Here is a 20,230-nt window from a genome sequence, read left to right as displayed (position 1 = left end):
TCATTAGAGGAAGGGGGAGGAAAGGACAAAGGTAGAAGGAGCATATACCTGAAAATTGTATATACAGTACTACTATAAATGGAATGAGGTAAAAAATTATTGGAACTAGAAGATATAATTCAGCATAAGATTCTAGATATTGTTGCACTAAGACAAAACTTGAAGAAAATATTTTAAATGAGGTCGTATTCTCAGGGACTACTTAGTTTGGAGACGTGATAAAAAACTAGAATGGATGGTTATGGAGTGGCTGTGCTGGTGAATGAACACCTGAAGGTAAGAGGGTTAATAATTGACAACCCACGAAAAGTTGACATAGCGACATTGCAGGTCTAGTATCAGGATGATTAACTGATAATCATAAATGCCTAAAGCCCACTAGCAAGCAACACATGGACAAAGCATGAACTAGATGACAAAAGAGAGAGACTCATAATGGTCATGACAGAGATTATAATAAGAGCAGATATATAAATCATGATTGTTGGTACTGGAGAACTGTAACTTGAAAGCAATAGACTGGGAGACCTATGAAGCAAGAATGGAGGACATTTGAACAGGCAGATTTATAAACCTCATTCTGGAGACATTTGTGTATTAACACATCGAACAGGCTACAAGAATGAGGGTTTACATTCATTGTTGAATGTAATGAAAGGATGTTTCATTACATTCAACACTGGTTTTCTGTGGGGAGCCCTGTCGGCTCCCTGAAGCTAGCTACCCAAAGATAAGTAAAAGTAGGGACTTACCCGGGAGGCAGCAGTACCTCAGGTCTCAAGACAAGGAAGAGACAGACGACTGCGACAGGTGTCCCAAAGCCACACATGACTGGGCAGGAACCAGAACGTTCACGAGATACCTGGCGGCCAGGACCCTGTTCGACCATCAAAATCCTCACGACCAAATGTTGACCCAAGACATGTTGCCAAAAACTGCCGTGAGAGCAGCATACTTTCTAATATCATGGGCATGAGGATAGACTGCAGGCTGGTTAGACTTTGACAATGCGGTCATCCCGAGACACACGAGCCCTGGAACAGGGAACCAAGGAAACCAGATCCATCCGGAGTGCGACCACCATCCCAGAACCAATGGCCCACAGGTAGCAGCATAAAACTGTCACTGGACACAACACGTGACAAACTCTGGCCTAACCAACCAAACATCCACAACCAACAAACCCCTCTGGAAGCCAGCTGTCTCATGCTTTGCCCCAAAAAAAGAAGGCTGCAAACGAACAAAACGACCACCAGGACCAAACGAACAGAACCTGCTGCTACTCCTGCTACGACTCCTGTGCACAGGGATGTCTGAAAAAATCAGCTGAAGTGGAATGCTGAGCTCAGTTGCACATTCTCTCAGAACCCATGGTGAAACTCGATCTGGGCCAACTGCTCTGTTCTTAATTAGCTCCAGGAGCATTTGTTTCACTTCATCTCTAGACACCTCTATGTGCTCTATGCTGTTCTGAAATTCTTATTGTGTCTGGTTCTCTGAAGACCTCATTTTGTACAAACACACTGTGGAACTTTTCGTTTAATGTTTCACACATTTCCTTTTCGTTTTCCGTGTATCTGCCCCCATGTTCAACCTCTGAATATTATCCTTCACCTGCACTTTGCTTTTAATGAATTTATAGAAAAGGCCTGGATCTGATTTACATTTGTCTGCTATACCGTTCTCAAAGTTCCTATCTGCCTCTCCTTATTGACGTGTAGTTATTTCTTGCATCTTTGTATCGCTGGTATGTTTGGGGGTTTGGCCTCATTCTATGATGATTCCATGCTTGTCTTTTGATCTCTGGCCCTCCTGCAATTTCTGTTGAACCAGCCCTGTTTCCTAGGTTTGCATGTCTGTTTTGGTATGAATGTTTGTGTGCCTTCATCGTATATTTTGCAAAATTTGGCATACTTCCTTGCCTAGCAACAAATCTGTCCAATTAAACCCATGAAAAAAATTCCTAAGGTTCCCATAGCGTCCCCTCTTGAAATAGAATTTAACAACTGTTCCACTGTCCCCATTCTATTCTAGATTATATCGCATAGTGTATTTAATGTCCAAGAGGACGTGATGACTCTTTCCCAAGGGAGGAAGGTAATGGATGTCAAATACCTCTTCTTCTTTCCTGGTGAATACTAGATCCAGTACTGACGGAACATTCCTTCCCTCATTCTTGTGGCCTGCTTGACGTGCTGATACATGAATATCTTCAAGATGAGGTTTACAAATCTGCCTGTCCAAGTGTCCTCTGTTCTTGCCTCGTAGGCCTCCCAATTTATTGCCTTAACCACCGTGCTGCACGGAGTTTATTGAGAAATTCCCCCGGTACGCATGAAATAGTGTTCCCCAAAAATTATTTGTTCTTCATAAAATGATAAATTCCCTTCCCTGAACATGCCTATGTAAAAATAAATACCAAATTCCACTTACTTTGGCTGTGGGGACGTGGACAAGGTGCACTGTGACATCATCAGGGCCTGGTCGCCTGTGCGTGAATCGCCCAGACACGGTTGTGCGGGCCCTTCAAGCACCGGGTATTGCCACAAATATATTTTCAATTATTAGTTTTATGTATTTCCAATGCAGTTTTATTTGTTTTTTTTATTGTATATGATGCATATTTGTGTCCTTTACAATATGTATACAGTAGAACGTTCATAATGTTCAATGGAACTGATACATATGTCAGTAATGTGTCTACAATAAATGTTTATTGTTGCAATATTACCTGTTAAAAATTCACTAAAATTACAATATGTACAGTAAACACACTATTTACACAGTAACACACTGTATTACGTACTCAGTACTTCAGAAGTGAGTAATAATCAACGAAGTAGCCCATGGTACACAGCGCAACTTCGCTCTCAGTGCACCAGGTACAGATTAATTTTCGCTTCCTGTTTCTTCATTCTGTGTGGTTGCAAATAACGCACTCACGTACACCCTTGGCTTTAGTACTTGTAGGTTGTATGTAACCAAGCTTGTAAAGCACAAGGTAGTATTGAAAAGATTATAGGAAAAGATCAATTTGTAAGGTAGTCTTGAAAAGATCGCTTTGTATGGTCCCACACAGGAAGAGATTCAGCTTACCTCAAGAGTGTCCTTCAGTCAGGGAGAGATTCAGCTAGCCTCAAAGAGTGTCCGTCAGTTGGGAAGAGATTCAGGTATTCTTGAAAATATCTAGGGAAAACACCACCATGGAAGCCGCTAACATTGTTCATCTATGCTATTTGTATCAGATGCATCATCACTGAACGCAGAAAACGATTCATCTACAGTATGTATTATCTAAATAAATTGTAGATAGCATAAGAGTGCAAGGGAGACGCTCAGAGCTGCAACTGTATAAGCTCGCTGTATCGTCCTCATAGGTGCTGTATCACTTGCATTCAACCTTTGTGTTAGGTCCATATTGCACCTAGCTTCACCAATATTATGACTCTTATGTTCTTCAAACAATAAGGTTTGAATTTCACCGACAGAGCGTTATCTTTCAACCCCGCGTCGGACAGGTGTTTGGGAGCCAGAGGCGCGTGCGCCACCCATGTTTGCTCATTCAGTACTAACCCAGCCAGCAGCCCTAGGGCATTCTGGGAATTTTTTCCAAGATGGCGGCCTCTCACTGGAGGTCCTAAGAGTCCATTTCGTACACAACCAACCTCGTACACATTTAGAATTGGTAACGAAAAATCAGAGTTTTCTCGGTTGGCGCAGTTTTCCGCCGACCGAGAATACTCGGTTGGCGCAGTTAAGTGGTTAAAGTTGAAGTCCCCCCAGTACCAACAATCGGGATTTATCTTTGTCAGCTCTTACCATAATCTCTCTCATGGCTATTTTGAGGCCCTCTTGTTTGTCATCCAGTTCTTCCTTTGTCCATGTGTTGCGTGCTGGTGGGCTGTAGGCATTTCAAATTATCAGCTTATCATCTTGATTCCAGACCTGCAATGCCATTATGTCTATCTCGAGTGGTTTTCAAATATTAACTCTCTTACTTAAGGTGTTCTTTCACCAGCACAGCCTCTCCTTCCCCCTTTTCTAGTTTTCCTGTCACGTCTTCAAACTGAGTAGCCCCTTGGGAATACGACCTCATTTAAAATATTTTCAGGTTTCATCTCTGTTAATGCGACACTATCTGGTACTTTGAGCTGAATTATATCCTTCAACTCCAATATTTTCTATATCACTCCATCTATGTTGGTATATACTATTTTCAGGAACATATTCCCCTTCCCTTTGTTCTTTACACCCCTTTCCTTAAATGATTTTGTTGCTTTGTCTTTATGTACCATTTCACAAGCTTTCCAGTCCCTGACACTTTGTAGAAAAAATAATTCCTTTCTTCTTCATTTCTATCCCCATTTAGACGTTTTTGCTTCAATGAGGTTCATTTTCAGCTTTTCTCTGTCCTCTTTTGAGAGGTCTTGTCTTATTGACCAAAGTTTGCCATCCTCGTCACATTGCAATTTTCTGGTATTCCGAAGCACTTCTGTCATATACAGTACTTCACTCCATTAAATTAAGGGGCGGTTCTTGTCTTTCTCATATTTTCCTATCCTCCTAAAATTACTAACATGCTTTTTTGAATTTAGGCCTTCTCCTAATCTTACTTATATTTCTATGATTTTCATCTCTTCTGCTGCTCGGTCCATCCTAGATGAAATTTCCTTCTCTAAACATCCAAAAGTTATTATGGACTTACTTCTATCTACAGTGTTTTGAACGAGTTTACTGTTGGTTACCAGTTCTTTCCTAATTGCTTGCATAAGATCTGCTTCTTGTTTATCATTTCTGGTTTTGACTTCCAAACACACTTACACTAGGTGAGAAGTACTTACCTAGTTGTGCTTGCCCAACTGGGTAAGTACTAGGCGAGTATCCAAATGAACCATGTCTTTGGCATATTTAGGTGCTCGGCTTCTACCCATGTTCCCTTGTGCGAATACCACCTGTATTAAATAATCTGACCTTATCTACCCCTGTCAATTCTCCTGAGAATTTTATGTGATGATCATGTCTCCCCGAGCTCTTCCGGCTTTGAGCAAAGTGAGGTGCAATACACACAGCCTTTCCTCGTAACTCATGCCTCTTAGTTCTGGGACTAGTCTAGTGGCATACTTCTGAACTTTATCCAGCTTCTCCAGAAGTATAACTAGTTGAGTGTTACAGGGTTCAGTTCTAACACTAGAAATGTTCATTGTCTATTAAAACAATCTATCAGAAGGAATACATAATTATATGAACATGTTTGCTGATGGTTGTAAGCTGCTAGGGAAGATAAGAGACTGACACTTGTCATGCCCTTCAGGATGTATTAGACAAAATAAGTGCATGGAACAACACTTGGCAAATGGAATTCAATGTGAATGAATGCCGTGTTACAGAATTTTGCAAACAGAGTGGTAGATGGTTGGAACACGTTTTGGCAGTGGGTGTCAAACCTGTCAATAGTTTCAAAATGTCACATGACAAAGTAGTAGGAAGATAGGACACCATGAGCATAGCTCTCGTCTTGTAACTACATGTACGTAATTTACACATGGGGTAATTACATATCCATCCCCAGGATGCAGGCTGTAGAAGCTTTCTAATTCCCATGTACCTATTTGTTGCTAAGTGAGCAGTCATCAGGTGGAAAAAAACTGTTTCTGCCTCAGCCAGGAATCGTGAACAAAGGTCGTGAACAAGTGCTTTAAAATTTTGAAATCCATGTATTTTAAATTATTCTTAACACTTTCGCGCTCTCGGCGCTCAAAAAAAAACAATACCCCAGATGCTTTCGGCACTTCGCGCGCCTACGCGGTAAGACCGAAAAGTGTGCACTCTTTTGACTGTCCTGACAATAATTGAAGGCGCACGTATTTAAATTTGGTATCACTGTGTTCGCAATGAAATTGTCTATAAGAGCATACCTATAAAATGCCGCCCAAGCATAAGGAGTATCAACACCAAATAAAAAACTATGCAGATCACTTGCCGAGAGCGCCAAACAGCAACAAAATGTTTCCACTCTCTTAATGGTTGCGAAGCCTACAGTTGTCCTACATCGCTAATTTTGGTATCATTGGAATCGCAATAAAATTCTCTACACAGACATATGCATATGAATGTTTAATATAGGTAATTGCCCACCCGCAAGAGTGTGTGAAGTGGAGAGTAGTTAGCCGCGAGCGCACTGGCGAAAACACAGGGGGGAAATCATGCTTGGAAAGTTTATTCGTTTCCTGACCCTACTTTTCTATGTACGTATTTCTTTTTTATACCAATGTGTTCGCAATAAAATTTTCTATAAGATGAACTGTATAACATTTGTACAAAGCATGTGTAAGAGAAGCGCCAAATATAGAACCACGTCGCTCAGTATGCGTTCGCGGCAGAAACGAACGCATTGTTTTCGTTCGTTTGATGTTTGTCATGTTTATACTTGTTGAAACATTTTATAATTTGTATGACAGTGATCGCAGTAAAATTCCCTACACAGACATATACATAACACATACAAATATTTCCCACGTGTTGGATATATCAACGGCTAAAGGGAACCCACTGCCACACGCTCGCCACACCCCCAAACATACTTTGTGTATTTTTTTTTTTTACTCATAGAAGTTTATGTGATATAATATTCATTCTGGTACCAAAACATTCGCAAATAAATTCTCTACAAAATAAAAGTATCCCCATCCATTTCGGTTAAAAAATGGAATTTATAGAAATATTTTTTCGATGGACGAGAAAAGTAGGCTGTTATGCGGAATCGTAAGAGAAAACGGCGACGAGTTATCTCTAATCTAAAGCGCGAAAGTGTTAAGTTGCAAAGCAAAGCAGAAGTGCCTCGCACAATGTTCTTTGTGGTCAAGTGTGTTTCTTTCCTGAACTACTCCCTAGATCTCTTTCTTTATCAGAGTTCTTTAAATCCTTTTTCACATAATTTGTGTTATTACCCAAATGTAGTTACAGGATGAGAACTATGCTCATGGTGTCCCATCTTCCCAGTACATGTGTGTACACGTGTCTGTGCATGTGTATGTCCATGCACTGGTGCAAAACGTAAATGTGTTGTAAACTGAAAAATCTTATTGTACAGTACTTGCTCAGTAATGTACAACTTCACAGATTTACACACCCTAGGTGATGATATAGGCTGCCTGTATGGTATAGTCCATTATCATTATGCAGTACTTGTGTATTAATTCCTATTACATCTGTTTTTCATGGTTCTAGGTTTCTTTAAAGTGGTGCTGTATGCAGTGTTTATGATCATCATGATAAGAATCCACACCTTCCCACTCTTCATCATCAGACCAATGTACTTGACATTAAGGTGAGTCTCTTAGAGTTTTTGTGTATAAACATGTGGAATGTAAGGAGAAAATTGGAAATATAAAATCCCAGCATTGAATGTAATTGTGGGGTTTTATCTTTGCTTTTTAATCCCGACTGCAATTATGTGCAACGTCACCAATGTGCATATGGCAGAGGCTTCACGAAGCTGTCAGAATCCAGCAGAGAAAATACGTGAGCAAGCGTACAGAGCCTGGGAGCACAGTCGAGTAAGAGTCCTTGATGGTCTCCTCTCAGACTGGCTTCACCTGGTCCTGATCCACATTTGTTGTGGGAATCTCCTCAATGTAGATGAAACACTTTAAGGGACTCTAGGGTCCTCATCACATTTATAGTTTTGGGAATAATAGGCAAACTCGGTGTTGAAGACACCTGGGGCTGAAGGCTTAAGTAATGGCAGTATTCAGAAGTGGTTCAACGGAAACACCGCATAATACTTAACAGTAGTGTACAGTATATACAACTTAACCACTAATACAATGGGTGCTTGATTTACTCTAGATTAGCATCAGCAAGGCTATGGTTGCATTAGCGAGACTCATGACGTCTGACTAATCGATTCCGATCCATTCTTGGACAAAACCTAACTTAACACGATTGACAGCCAATCACTAACACGGCATACCTAAAGTGCTGGTGTGCAATAGGTCACAGGAGTTCCAAATGGATACTCAGGAAAAATTATGGACAGTAAAACAACAATGACACTGTCAATGGGACAGGCAGTAATCATGCACATTAATTATGTCACACAATAACTAAATGTGTGGTGTATGTGAAACTCACATTCACAGAAGAGTATAATGTCATGATGCCACACAGATAAACACGCATACACTGTCAGGTGTCTTGGTCTCCACCTATACCTGTGCCAGGTGTGGAGACGGTGAGGACTGTGGTTGACCACTTAGATCAACACACAGAAAGACATTTAATAAAGAAACAAGATCTTTTACTTACAGGTAGGCAACCTCTCCCATTCTCATTCATGGTCATTCATGCAAACATCCTTGTATGGCTTGACAGCTGGTCTCGCTCGTTACGACGTGAGAACACTAGGATGACAAACTTTCCCGACACAACTATACTTGACATGGCGGGGTACTCACAGGAGGGTATGCTGTGTGTGTGTAACAAATACAGATGCCCCTGATTGCACTGGCGCATACGTAAGGGTGTTACAAGTAGTGACGTCACGTAGTACAGTGAGGCAGGGTGAGTGGCGGCTGATGGCGGTTAGTTATTTAGGGGGCAGTACTTGGTTCACTCTAGCCCACTGAGTTACTCACAGGGATCGCAATCTCACTTTGTTTCCAGGTGTTACCTGATATCAGTCTGTTTCGTTCTGGTGTTTAAAGATTTGTCACTCGAAGATTTCTAAAAACAATATATTCACAGTTGCGATTCTAGGCGAGTGCCGGTATATTGATAAAGATGAAGAGTTTAACATTACGGTAAGGAACGGCTGGTGTGTTCTACTCTATTGGCCGATAGGTTAGAACCACACGTCCACCACGTTTCAATTTCCTTAGGAGAATAGCGGTGCAAGCAGGTTGCATGGCTTTCCTGGGCACAAACACCAGGTCTACAAATTGACCAATGGCATTGCAAAGCGGGTGCCAGAACCAGTGATATTGATCCTTATATGATGGGTAGAAGTGATGTCATGACCACGTCACTGTTCATCACGATGGTTGAGGCTGACCCCAAAGGTCATGCTTATCTCCCACCTTGCTGGCATCCCCTCTCTTCCCATGCTTGCACCTTCAAGCTGTGTACTTCCTGACTCACATTTCCTATGGTGCAATTGCCTTATTTCCTTTTATCTACTTTCTGCCTGGTCATACTGTGGTCTCCATATGATTGGTATATTTGGGCATGTAGGCTTTCTGGTAACACCCAACATGGGTTTTCCATCCAGGGGTAAAAGAGAATTCCTGGGCATGTAGGCTTTCTGGTGACACCCAACATGAGTTTTCCATCCAGAGGTAAAAGAGATGGAGCCTTGTACATGGCTAGGTGCACTGTGCATAAACTATCCATTGATCAATGAGCCATTCAAATCAGCTGTGGGAGAATCTTGAGGGACCATACTCTCGCAGTAATGAAACTCCTCTTCCTGGGTGGCTCTGTAGCTAGTCACACTTGAATAGCTCCACACCTATAAGTCACATCAGCCTGTCTCATACCAGAGACCAAAACGTGGCCCTCCCACCGAGGCAAAGGGAGCAGGGGATTTATGATCACCCATACTGAAGAAACAAACTCCCAGAAAAGAATTGAAGGAATATGAACAACTGCAATACTCACAGAAAGTAAACAATACAGCAAATGACTTTGCAAACAATCCACTTTGTTCGAACAATCCGCTCGAGCCGGTCGGCCGAGCGGACAGCACGCTGGACTTGTGATCCTGTGGTCCCGGGGTCGATCCCGGGCGTCGGTGAGAAACAATGTTTCTTTCACCCTATGCCCCTGTTACCTAGCAGTAAAATAGATACCTGGGTGCTAGTCAGCTGTCACGGGCTGCTTCCTGGGGGTGGAGCCCTGGTCGAGGACCGGGCCGCGGGGACACTAAAAGCCCCGAAATCATCTCAAGATAACATCTCAAGATAACCACTCAATAGTTAGGTAATACACAGCCTGGTGGATTAGACCAGCAACCAATCGCGGGGACATTGATACCCGTAACCTTTAATAGATAGATAGGATACACGCCTAGTAATAGACTAGGTAATTACTATAGGTGTGTTCTATCTACCTAAGACTAGGTAAGCTAGTCTTGGTCAGCTGATGCACCTGGTGGGAAGGGGAGGTTCCAGGGAGCCACTGAGTGACCGAAATGCCCAGAAAGAGGCATTTCTTTATATTCTGGTTTTCTGGAGAAGTCAAATGATGACTCCCTGTAGGTAACTAAGTACAGAAAACAGGATTCACCAGGAAAGAAGGAGAGCAAAGAGCAAACTTCCGAAGGAGTAAGACCAGGAGGGAACCCTACCCAGGTCAGCACAAGCACGAAGGAAAGCAGAAACACTAGCCCTCATAATCAGCAGTCAGGATCCCAGGAGACCTCCAACTAATCTCTCCCTTTCCGCCTCCCCTCCCCTCCGCTCCTCCACTAATGAGCCTGGGATATCGGCTCAAGACAAATTAGAAAACACAGTGGGCCAAAGTTCCAAACCTCCAAACATGTGCCTGAAGGCAGACTGCAAGCTAGCTAGATGGTATGACACTGCAGACTGCCACAACTGAAAACAACAAATGATGTGCCCCCAGCCAAACAGACCAAGAATTAGTCAGTGATAACAGGAGGAGGGAGGAGGCTACAAAGAAACTGCTCTCCAGGGCAGAAAATGCTTCCAGAGGAGAGCAAGAAGCTCCCTATCCATGAACCCAGAAGTGAGGACCAATGAAAACAGACCTCGGAAAGGAATCATGAACTGAAAGGGTGACCAAGAAATGAGATGAAAGAAAAACCAACACCTGGTCCAGAGACCAAAACAGCTCAAGAGGAGGTGGGGGGGGGGGGGGGGGGGGAGCAGGCTGGAGGTGAAAAATGAGGCAACTGAAATGACACCAAGGTAGTACACTATTGATGCAGAAAGCCAACAAAAGTGGCTCCACCAAGAATGAAGGATAAGAGGCAACAGTATTCTGTTTTAAGATGGTGATAAACAAACAACAAAGACAAAAAGGACAGGACCATTGAAACCGAAATGGAAGACAAATAATGAAGAGAGATGACAAAAATGTGCCAGCAAACCTTGTACTTCAACCACGTTGAATGATGCAGGTGGGAAACAAAGCTTGTATGATGATCTGCAATTGAAGCATCATAGGGATGGTGATAGACTTGAGGCAGAAACCCAAATGCAAAGAGTGAAGGAGAACCTTGGACCAGTGAAGGTCTCTGGACCAAACTATTGATTAACTATTACAACTAGATTAAAGAAAGCGTTTTGCTTTATTAATGACAATGCATGCTTAGAATTTCAGTCATTGTAAGTTATTTATTGGGTTAGAACAATAAATTTGGTTTCAAAATGCTTGCAAATAAATTGCCTAGAGAATAGATGCAAAAGCAGTTATTGATAATTTATTATGCATAACAGCAATGAATACAGTACTGTATATGAATATTCATGAATAGCAATCAGATGATGTGTTTTTAGTGTCATCAGAATGTTTACTTTTGGAGTACTGGTAATGCTAAAATGCATCATCAGAACATGAAAGTGCTAAGGAAACTGTTTTTTTTCTTAATCTTTTAATGTTTTATTTCCTTCATTAAACTTAACTGCCATTATATATTGTCATACAAGATTTTTTAAATTATAATGATTTAACTCTGTATAGTAATTATCTGAGAATAGACTTCCTTCCATCAAAATTTGCTGTGTACTATATTTACATTTAATCAACTAGGCACTTTTTCTACTTTTAGGTCTTTCAAGAGAGCACTGAATGATGTGATTCTCTCTAGACGTGCTATTCGAAATATGAACACTTTATATCCAGATGCAACGCCAGAGGAACTGACAGCTGTTGACAATGTTTGCATTATCTGCAGGGAAGAAATGGTTACAGGTTAGAACTTAATACCTAATAGTTAAGCTGAATCCCACTCAATTAAAATCGAATCTAATTTTAAATAAACTTTATTCTTATAAGCTTAAAATTGGAAAGAAAACTAATTTTTTTTTTTAACTGTAGGTGCTAAGAAACTGCCATGTGGCCACATATTCCATGCATCATGCCTGCGATCGTGGTTTCAACGTCAACAAACATGCCCAACGTGCCGAATGGATATTTTACGACAGCCCCAGCCTCCCCCACCGAGTCAAGGTGTTGCTCCGCCACAAGCTCCTCCAACACAGCCGCAGACTCCTCCACAGATCCCACAACAGCCTCAACCTCAAGCTCAGCAACAGATACGTAAGTCTTAATTTAAATTGGCTTTTGACTAGAAAACTGTGTAGGCTATACTCCTATGTTTTTGCAGTGGAGTGTGATGGTTCATGAGGGGAATCTGGTGTTAGAAAATGAATTAATATTGCAAGGTTAGTCAATCCGGGTTTATTAATTCTTTTTCTGGGGTGAAAAATTATAGTATAGAAGCCCTAGTTGACTTAACATTGTGGAAATAATTTTTTGGTGCACCAGGTTCTTATGAAAATGTAACTTGCCACACTTAGAACTGTACTCGTCAACCTATATCATTATAGTGTTTATCTGCAATTATTCCCTCAACTCTTTAATATATGAGTCTGAGAGTGGCTAGTCACCTTGTACTTATAACTGTACATCTCGGTACTATACAGCATTAGCTCGAGATGAATCTGTACATTGGAAGGTCTGAGGCATGAAGCAGTATATTCTTACGCAATGCATGTCAGATGATCCTCAAATGGATACAAAGTGCTGCATGAATTTTGATCCAGGAGAATTTTGATCGCATTTCTTCGAAAAATTTGACTCGTTATTCGAGGTTTGCCTCGGTGCTAATACATGTATGGTTTGTTGATACACGTATGGATTGACCGAGCACGTGGCGCGCTTATGTTTATCAATGTCTTCCACCTAGTGACGACTGTGCTTGACTTCTTTGTGAAGAATTTCATCCTTTGTGAAGAATTTCATCCTTTGTGAAGAATTTCATCCTTTGTGAAGAATTTCATCCTTTGTGAAGAATTTCATCCTTTGTGAAGAATTTCATCCTTTGTGAAGAATTTCATCCTTTGTGAAGAATTTCATCCTTTGTGAAGAATTTCATCCTTTGTGAAGAATTTCATCCTTTGTGAAGAATTTCATCCTTTGTGAAGAATTTCATCCTTTGTGAAGAATTTCATCCTTTGTGAAGAATTTCATCCTTTGTGAAGAATTTCATTCTTTGTGAAGAATTGGCTGCCAAAAGCAGCCAGACCTGTCTCAGGTCTGGCTGCTTTTGGCGCAGGGTGCCTGGATGGTCTCTGGCCCTCCATGATGCGTAATGGCACATCCCAATTCATCTGGGGTTCAGGGACTGGCTCGGTTTTGTCGTGGGTCACAAGCTTACCACTTTCGTTGCCTTCCATTCGGCTTGAATCTGGCACCTTGAGTGTTCACACGCCATGCCGGATCGTGGTGACCCGTTTGCGTCTGTTAGGGGTTCGGGTTCTGGCTTACCTCGACGACAGGCTGGTGTGGACTCCCAGCCAGTCTGCGTGTTTGCTCGTCAGGGATTTGGTTCTTTCCCAGCTCACCGGGTTCGGGTTCTTGGTGAACTGGAGGAAGTCCCATTTGGTTTCCTCTCAGGTTTGGACTTGGCTGGGTCTTGTGTGGGACTCTCAGACCGCTTCCTTGTCTCTCCCTCCCGCAATGCTTATGCGGCTGCGGTCCTGTCTCCGGCTGTTTTTGGAGGGCACCCTGGTCACACTTCGGTTGTTCGAGCAGCTGTGCGGGAGCCTGAATTTCACTGTACTGGTCTACCCATTGGGTCGGATCTGGCTTCGGCGGATGTTCAAGTTTCTTCAGGGTCATTCCTTCCGCCGCTCTCGCGATCGATGGGTTCAGATCCTGGGAGCGTTGCACCGGCTGCTGCATCACCAGCTTCCTCTGCGGATTTTTCGGGGTTTTGAGGAGTGACACGAATATTCATACATTCTCTGCAGCTTTGTTGGCAGGAGTTTAATGTAATAGTGACGGGTGGCTGGTGACGGGGGTGGCTGGTGACGGGGGTGGCTGGTGACGGGGGTGGCTGGTGACGGGGGTGGCTGGTGACGGGGGTGGCTGGTGACGGGGGTGGCTGGTGACGGGGGTGGCTGGTGAGGGGGGTGGCTGGTGACGGGGGTGGTTGGTGATGAATGGTTGGTGACGGGCGGTTGGTGGAAACCAGTCAACGTTCTTAAAAGGTGTAGTAGAATATAGTACTCTACTAGAAGACCTGGTTCCTGTTGATTGCCTGTTGATTATTGAGGATCAACGTCCCGTGGCCCTGTCTGTGATCAGGCCTCCTGGTTTGTGGTCTGGTCAACTAGGATGCTCACTGGCTTGCAGCCTGATGTATGAGTCAGCCTGATTGATTATGTATCCTTTGAAGCGGTTTGTAAAGTTCTCTTTTGAAGGCTGCGTTGTCAGCCAGTTATATCCTGTATGTGTAATAGGGGAAGAGTTGAAAAGTCTTGTGCCTTCTATATCAATTGAGTTCTCCCTCAACGTGCCTATTGCACTTCTGCTTTTCAGTGGAACTATTTTGCACATCACACCTTGCATTCTGGTCTCATGTGGCATTATTTGTGTGTGAACATTTGGAACAAGTCCTAGTATTTTCCAAGTGTAAATTATGTCTCTCTCCAACCTGTACTCTAGTGTAGAGAATGCAGATTTAAAATTTGTAAGCAGTCCCAATAATTTAGATTGAGAATCCACTCACTTTCTATTGAGTGGATTCTAGTAGTAAAAGATCTTTGCATGTTCTCCAGATCAACAATTTTCCCAGCTTTGAATGGGGCTGTTAATGTGGAACAATATTCAACCCTAGAGAGCACCTAGTGTCTTAAAAAGTATCTTCATTGGTGTGGCATCTCTAGTTTGAAAGGTTTTTGTTGTCCAACATGTCATTTTCCTTGCTGCTTTGACAGAATGAAATGCAAATCCTCATGACGTGAATCCATCAGAAATTGTTATTTCAGTGACTATTTATGTAAGGGCAAGATTACTTTGAAGATAAACAGAGATATGACATTGGGTAGAGATAATACTAATCTAATTATGACTGTTTAAGACTAAATGTTGTAACTTCATTGGTAAGTAATAGAAAAATTATATGAAGCAAACATTTTTTTCTTGTTTATTAAATACTGTATGTACTGTATTTCAAATACTGTAGGTAATAAAACATCATGTGCTGTAAAGATTGGATCATTGTTTGTGTGTTAGCTGGGTTTATCTTGTCAGCTTGTGTGACAGTTGGACCTCTGCAGGTTTCTCTATAAACAAACAAGCACATTGCTGCAAGTAAATAAGTTTTATCATAAGTATTTTTTTTACTGAAATGTGTGAATGTCTCAATCCACAAGATACATATTTAAATTTGTATATAGTTGTTCATAACTGCTACTTACATGACCCAATATTATTGTAATTTAAGGCTTGGCTCCTCTCATACAGTAGAGAAAACCTTCTGAATATTATATGTCACAGTTGGAAGCATTTTCATTTACTTACCTTCTTTCTGGACTGGTTCATAGTAGCTCCTTGGTGTTGATTCTTAATTTTTTAATTTAGTGATTAATGATTTAGCGATTAATGATCTAGTGATCAGGAATCTGATAATATTAGCAGTGTTGTAGCTAGAGTTAGCATGTGCGTAATATAGCACGAGTCATTTGGTGCATCAGGTGGCATCGCTTACTAGTAGTGTGTGGTACTATTCTGTTCATAGATTTCATCACCACACCCACCAGAATTACTTATTGGTTTGTTATGGTGCATAAAAATGTAGATATTTACATGTACAGTACAGTGGTACCTTCGTTTATGAATTTAATCCGTTCAGAGATGGTTCGTAAATTGAAAATTCGTAAACTGAAACAAATTTTCCTACAAGAAATAATGTAAATTTAATTAATCCATTCCACACCCCCAAAAATATTAACTTGAAAATACATTTTATACAGAATACTACTCGTATTTTTTATACACAAAACAATCAAGTATAAATATATACTGCACTATAAATAAAATAAGTGAACATTTAATTGCACTTTACGTTTACTGAAGACTCTGGTGTATGGGAGATGGTGAGGAGGGAGGAGCTGTGTTGGAGTATGGGGAACGGAGGAGGAGAGGAGAGGGGAGGTTGCGAGTGTTTAGAAGGACCGTTCCCGGCTCGCCTTAAATGCATTCGTATCTGCATCATTGGTTCCAAACTTTCCTTTCACACATTTCAGTGCCTGCTATGTGGCAGCCAGTCAGAACCAGTCGGTAATAACATGTCAGTCAAGCATTCGGAGTGAAGACCAGTCACAGGCAGTCATAACCAAAGGCAGTCAGGCATTAACTGTTGCGGTAGCAGCTGGTTAGGCATTCAAGGTCAGTCAGGCATTCAGACACAGTCAGGTTTTCACAGTCGCAACCAGTCGGTAAAAAAATAAGAGTTTAATGTCAGGCACCCTGGGAGCCTGCCTCTTGATCCATCAGCTGCTAGCAAGGAAGCCTACCGTATTAATACCATCTGGGGGTCAGTGTGGGGGATGAGAAGATGAAGGTAGTGAGAAGGGTGCGGGATGGGGGGGGATGGAGATAGAGGGGAAGGTCCGGTGTGCAGGATGGGGGGTTTTGGGGAGGGACTGGGGGTGGCCTTCTGTGTTAGTCCTAGTCAGAAGCTCGCCCACTCACGCCACTGCCTGCCTGTCAACTGCTACCCACCCACCCATTCTGACCATTCATTCTGACCACCCATTCTGCTACTCATCTGCCCACCCACTGTCTCTTGGCTGCCCTGCTACCCACCCGCTCTGTGCCTGCCCTGCAACCCACCTCCTTAGTCTACCGTCTGCCACCCGCTTGTTCCCGCTTGTTTTTCTCCCTGCACACCAACTCTGTTGACCCACTCTGCTAACCATCTCACTACTGCCCACCTGCACACACTGACACCTGCCCACCCACTCGCCCTCCACTCGCCCTCCACGTGTTCTTTCCTTACATGATTCTAGGGCTGATGTTTGAAAGATTTTCTTTTCCATTCCCCCCCACCAGCCTCCCCATCTCATTCGCCTGCCATCCATCTGGACCCAGATTAATGAAGGAGTTACGCAAGTACTTACAAACGTGTACATCTTTCCTCAATCTTTGATGGCTTTGGTTACATTTATTAAACAGTTTACAAGCATGAAAACTTCCCAATCAACTGTTGTTATTGTTATAAACAGTCTCCTGGTGCCTCATAGCTCATTAACTGTTTAGTAATTGTAAACAAAGCCGCCAAAGATTGAGAAAAGATGGACAGGTTCGTAAGTGCTTGCGTAACTACTTTGTGAATCTGGCCCCTGGTCCCTCCCCCCCCATCCTTGTAAGATGATTTAGAAATCACACTCTTGGTAAGGGGGATTAAAGGCTTTAATAATGAGTGGTTCTACCCACTACTATCTCCTATTTTTAGGATTCATGTGTAGTTTTGGGAAGGGGGTTTGGAGTTTCTGGAGACTGCAATGAGAACCATTTCACCCAGATTGTGCATGTTGTACATTCAGATTGGCACTCTTATTATCCTACATTCCATTTTGAATGGGATGCTGCCTGTGCTGCTTCCAAGTTGCATATCAGAGTCCTTTTTCAGGGTCTGAATATGCCTTGTCTCAGCAGATTTCAGCATTCTGCTTTCTAATCTCCCAGGCATGTGACACTGAAGTACTTACTCAGAAACTAAGGTGTTATGTTGGAAATGTATCTTGAATGCATTCGAATCTGGCTCCTAAGCCACTTCCTGGTTACATTATGAGGCCCCTGGTTCCATCTGGTTGACAATCTGTTATCCTTGAGGAAATGGTCCCATTTTGGTCATTTGAGTGTCCTGGATAAAAAAACAAATTGAGGGGGGGATTTCTATTTTAATGTGCCTAATAGAGCTTTATTTTTTTTACCTTTTCCAATGATATGGATTCCCAAATTGACAGTTACTTTGTCACTGTAGAGGTTTTTCAGTTTTTATGCCACGCTGGAAAAAATTTGCTACAATGACATGTTAAAGTATGCTCTCAAAATTTGGGTTCATGATCCACCTTGTTAACAGTGGTAACTGCTTTAAATACCTTGCTGAAACTTTTGCTTCACACCTTCATCTATGCTGCAACCCATCCTTAGACAAAGTCCATTCTATCCAGATGTTGACCCCAAAGACGCATTCATCGATTTTAACATTCTGTTCATTCAAAACAGAACTTTTCTCAAATATAAATTAATATTATATATCAGCATATTGTGCATATTTAGGCACTCGTAAGGTTAGGTTAGGCGTTTAGGTTTTGTTGGCGGTTATTTGCAGTACGTGGGTGAAGCATTTACAGTACTGTATTATGGTTCGAACGAAAGTCGTCAGCGAAGCACTTGTTCTAGAAGTATTAGATTCCATGGCACTAAAGCTCCTGCTCTAGTCTAGGGGCAAGGAATCTTTTGTTATTCGAAAACCATATTTTACTTGGTGAAGATTTCTTGAAGCCTCACTTACAGATCAAGTTTCATTAATTTAATGAATTTAGTTAATAATTTGAGGCAGTCCCCATGGCGCTGTGGTAAAACATTCGCCCAGCGCTTTGTGAGCGCTTTGGCCTGGGTTTGTATCCTGGCCAGGGATTGACTGGGTGCCAATCTTTAACTGTAGCTTCTGCTTACCCAGCAGTGAATGGGTACCTGGTTGTTAAACGATTTGGTGGGACGTATCCCGGGTAAAAATCTAGATTAACCTCTGTCCACTTGTTCGGCCTTCAGTCGCAATAGTTTTACCAGAATAGGGGTTTTTGGTGCGCCTACCTTTCTGGGTGCCTGTCCCGGTCGATGGCAGACATAGAATGCTCCCAACCACAGGGGGTCTCTATAGGCCATTGCTCCTCGTGCCTCTCTAGAAGGGGGCTAGGTTCTGGCTCGTGGTCCCTGGTAGGCAAGAACTCCATGCATTGACTGATGGCAAATAGATGTACATATCCATTCAGCCTGGATAGCTCCGGGGAGCCTCCGGGATTCACCCAGAACATGGCGTTTCATTATATTCAACGCTGGGTTTTTTCTCCCCTCTTCAAGTTGTCTGGGGTTCATCTTTTCCTCTATATATTGTCACAGTTTGGCAATATTGCGTATTACTCATGCTTGCCGAGATGTTGCCCTTTCTGTAAATTGTTTACTTTTGCCTTGTTCCAATCTCAGAGTTTTTTGTTTCTTAGTTGCATTCCAAGTCAGCCAGCCTGATGTGTATCCACATGTATGTATGTATATATATATATATATATATATATATATATATGTATATATATATATATATATATATATATATATATATATATATATATATATATATATATATATATATATATATATATATATATATATATATATATATATATATATGTCGTACCTAGTAGCCAGAACTCACTTTTTGGCCTACTGTTCAAGGCCCGATTTGCCTAATAAGCCAAGTTTTCATGAATTAATTGTTTTTCGGCAACCTAACCTACCTAACCTAACCTAACCTAACTTTTTCCGCTACCTAACCTAACCTAACCTATAAAGATAGGTTAGGTTAGGTTAGGTAGGGTTGGTTAGGTTCGGTCATATATCTACGTTAATTTTAACTCCAATAAAAAAAAATTGACCTCATACATAATGAAATGGGTAGTTTTATCATTTCATAAGAAAAAAATTAGAAAAAATATATTAATTCAGGAAAACTTGGCTTATTAGGCAAATCGGGCCTTGAATAGTAGGCCAAAAAGTGAGTTCTGGCTACTAGGTACGACATATATATATATATATATATATATATATATATGTCGTACCTAGTAGCCAGAACGCACTTGTCAGCCTACTATGCAAGGCCCGATTTGCCTAATAAGCCAAGTTTTCATGAATTAATTGTTTTTCGACTACCTAACCTACCTAACCTAACCTAACCTAACTTTTTCGGCTACCTAACCTAACCAAACTTATAAAGATAGGTTAGGTTAGGTTAGGTAGGGTTGGTTAGGTTCGGTCATATATCTACGTTAATTTTAACTTCAATAAAAAAAAATTGACCACATACATAATGAAATGGGTAGCTTTATCATTTCATAAAAAAAAATTAGAGAAAATATAATAATTCAGGAAAACTTTGCTTACTAGGCAAATCTGGCCTTGCATAGTAGGCTGAGAA

At 41.7% G+C, this 20,230-nt stretch overlaps 1 protein-coding gene across 1 annotated transcript in view; it reads left to right on the top strand.

Annotated features, from left to right (window-relative positions):
- The window catches only part of sip3 (septin interacting protein 3), a 55,547-nt gene that overhangs the window by 19,355 nt on the left and 15,962 nt on the right, over positions 1 to 20,230 (top strand). The window contains exons 5-7 of the mRNA XM_069329595.1: positions 7,228 to 7,327; positions 11,792 to 11,934; positions 12,061 to 12,282. Of these exons, the coding sequence (XP_069185696.1) occupies positions 7,228 to 7,327; positions 11,792 to 11,934; positions 12,061 to 12,282 (465 nt within the window). The remainder of the gene's footprint in view (positions 1 to 7,227; positions 7,328 to 11,791; positions 11,935 to 12,060; positions 12,283 to 20,230) is intronic.

This window comes from Procambarus clarkii, chromosome 22 (assembly GCF_040958095.1).
Source record: "Procambarus clarkii isolate CNS0578487 chromosome 22, FALCON_Pclarkii_2.0, whole genome shotgun sequence".
In the NCBI taxonomy this organism is placed as follows: Eukaryota; Metazoa; Arthropoda; class Malacostraca; order Decapoda; family Cambaridae; genus Procambarus; species Procambarus clarkii.
This window is presented reverse-complemented; position numbering and strand designations above follow the sequence as displayed.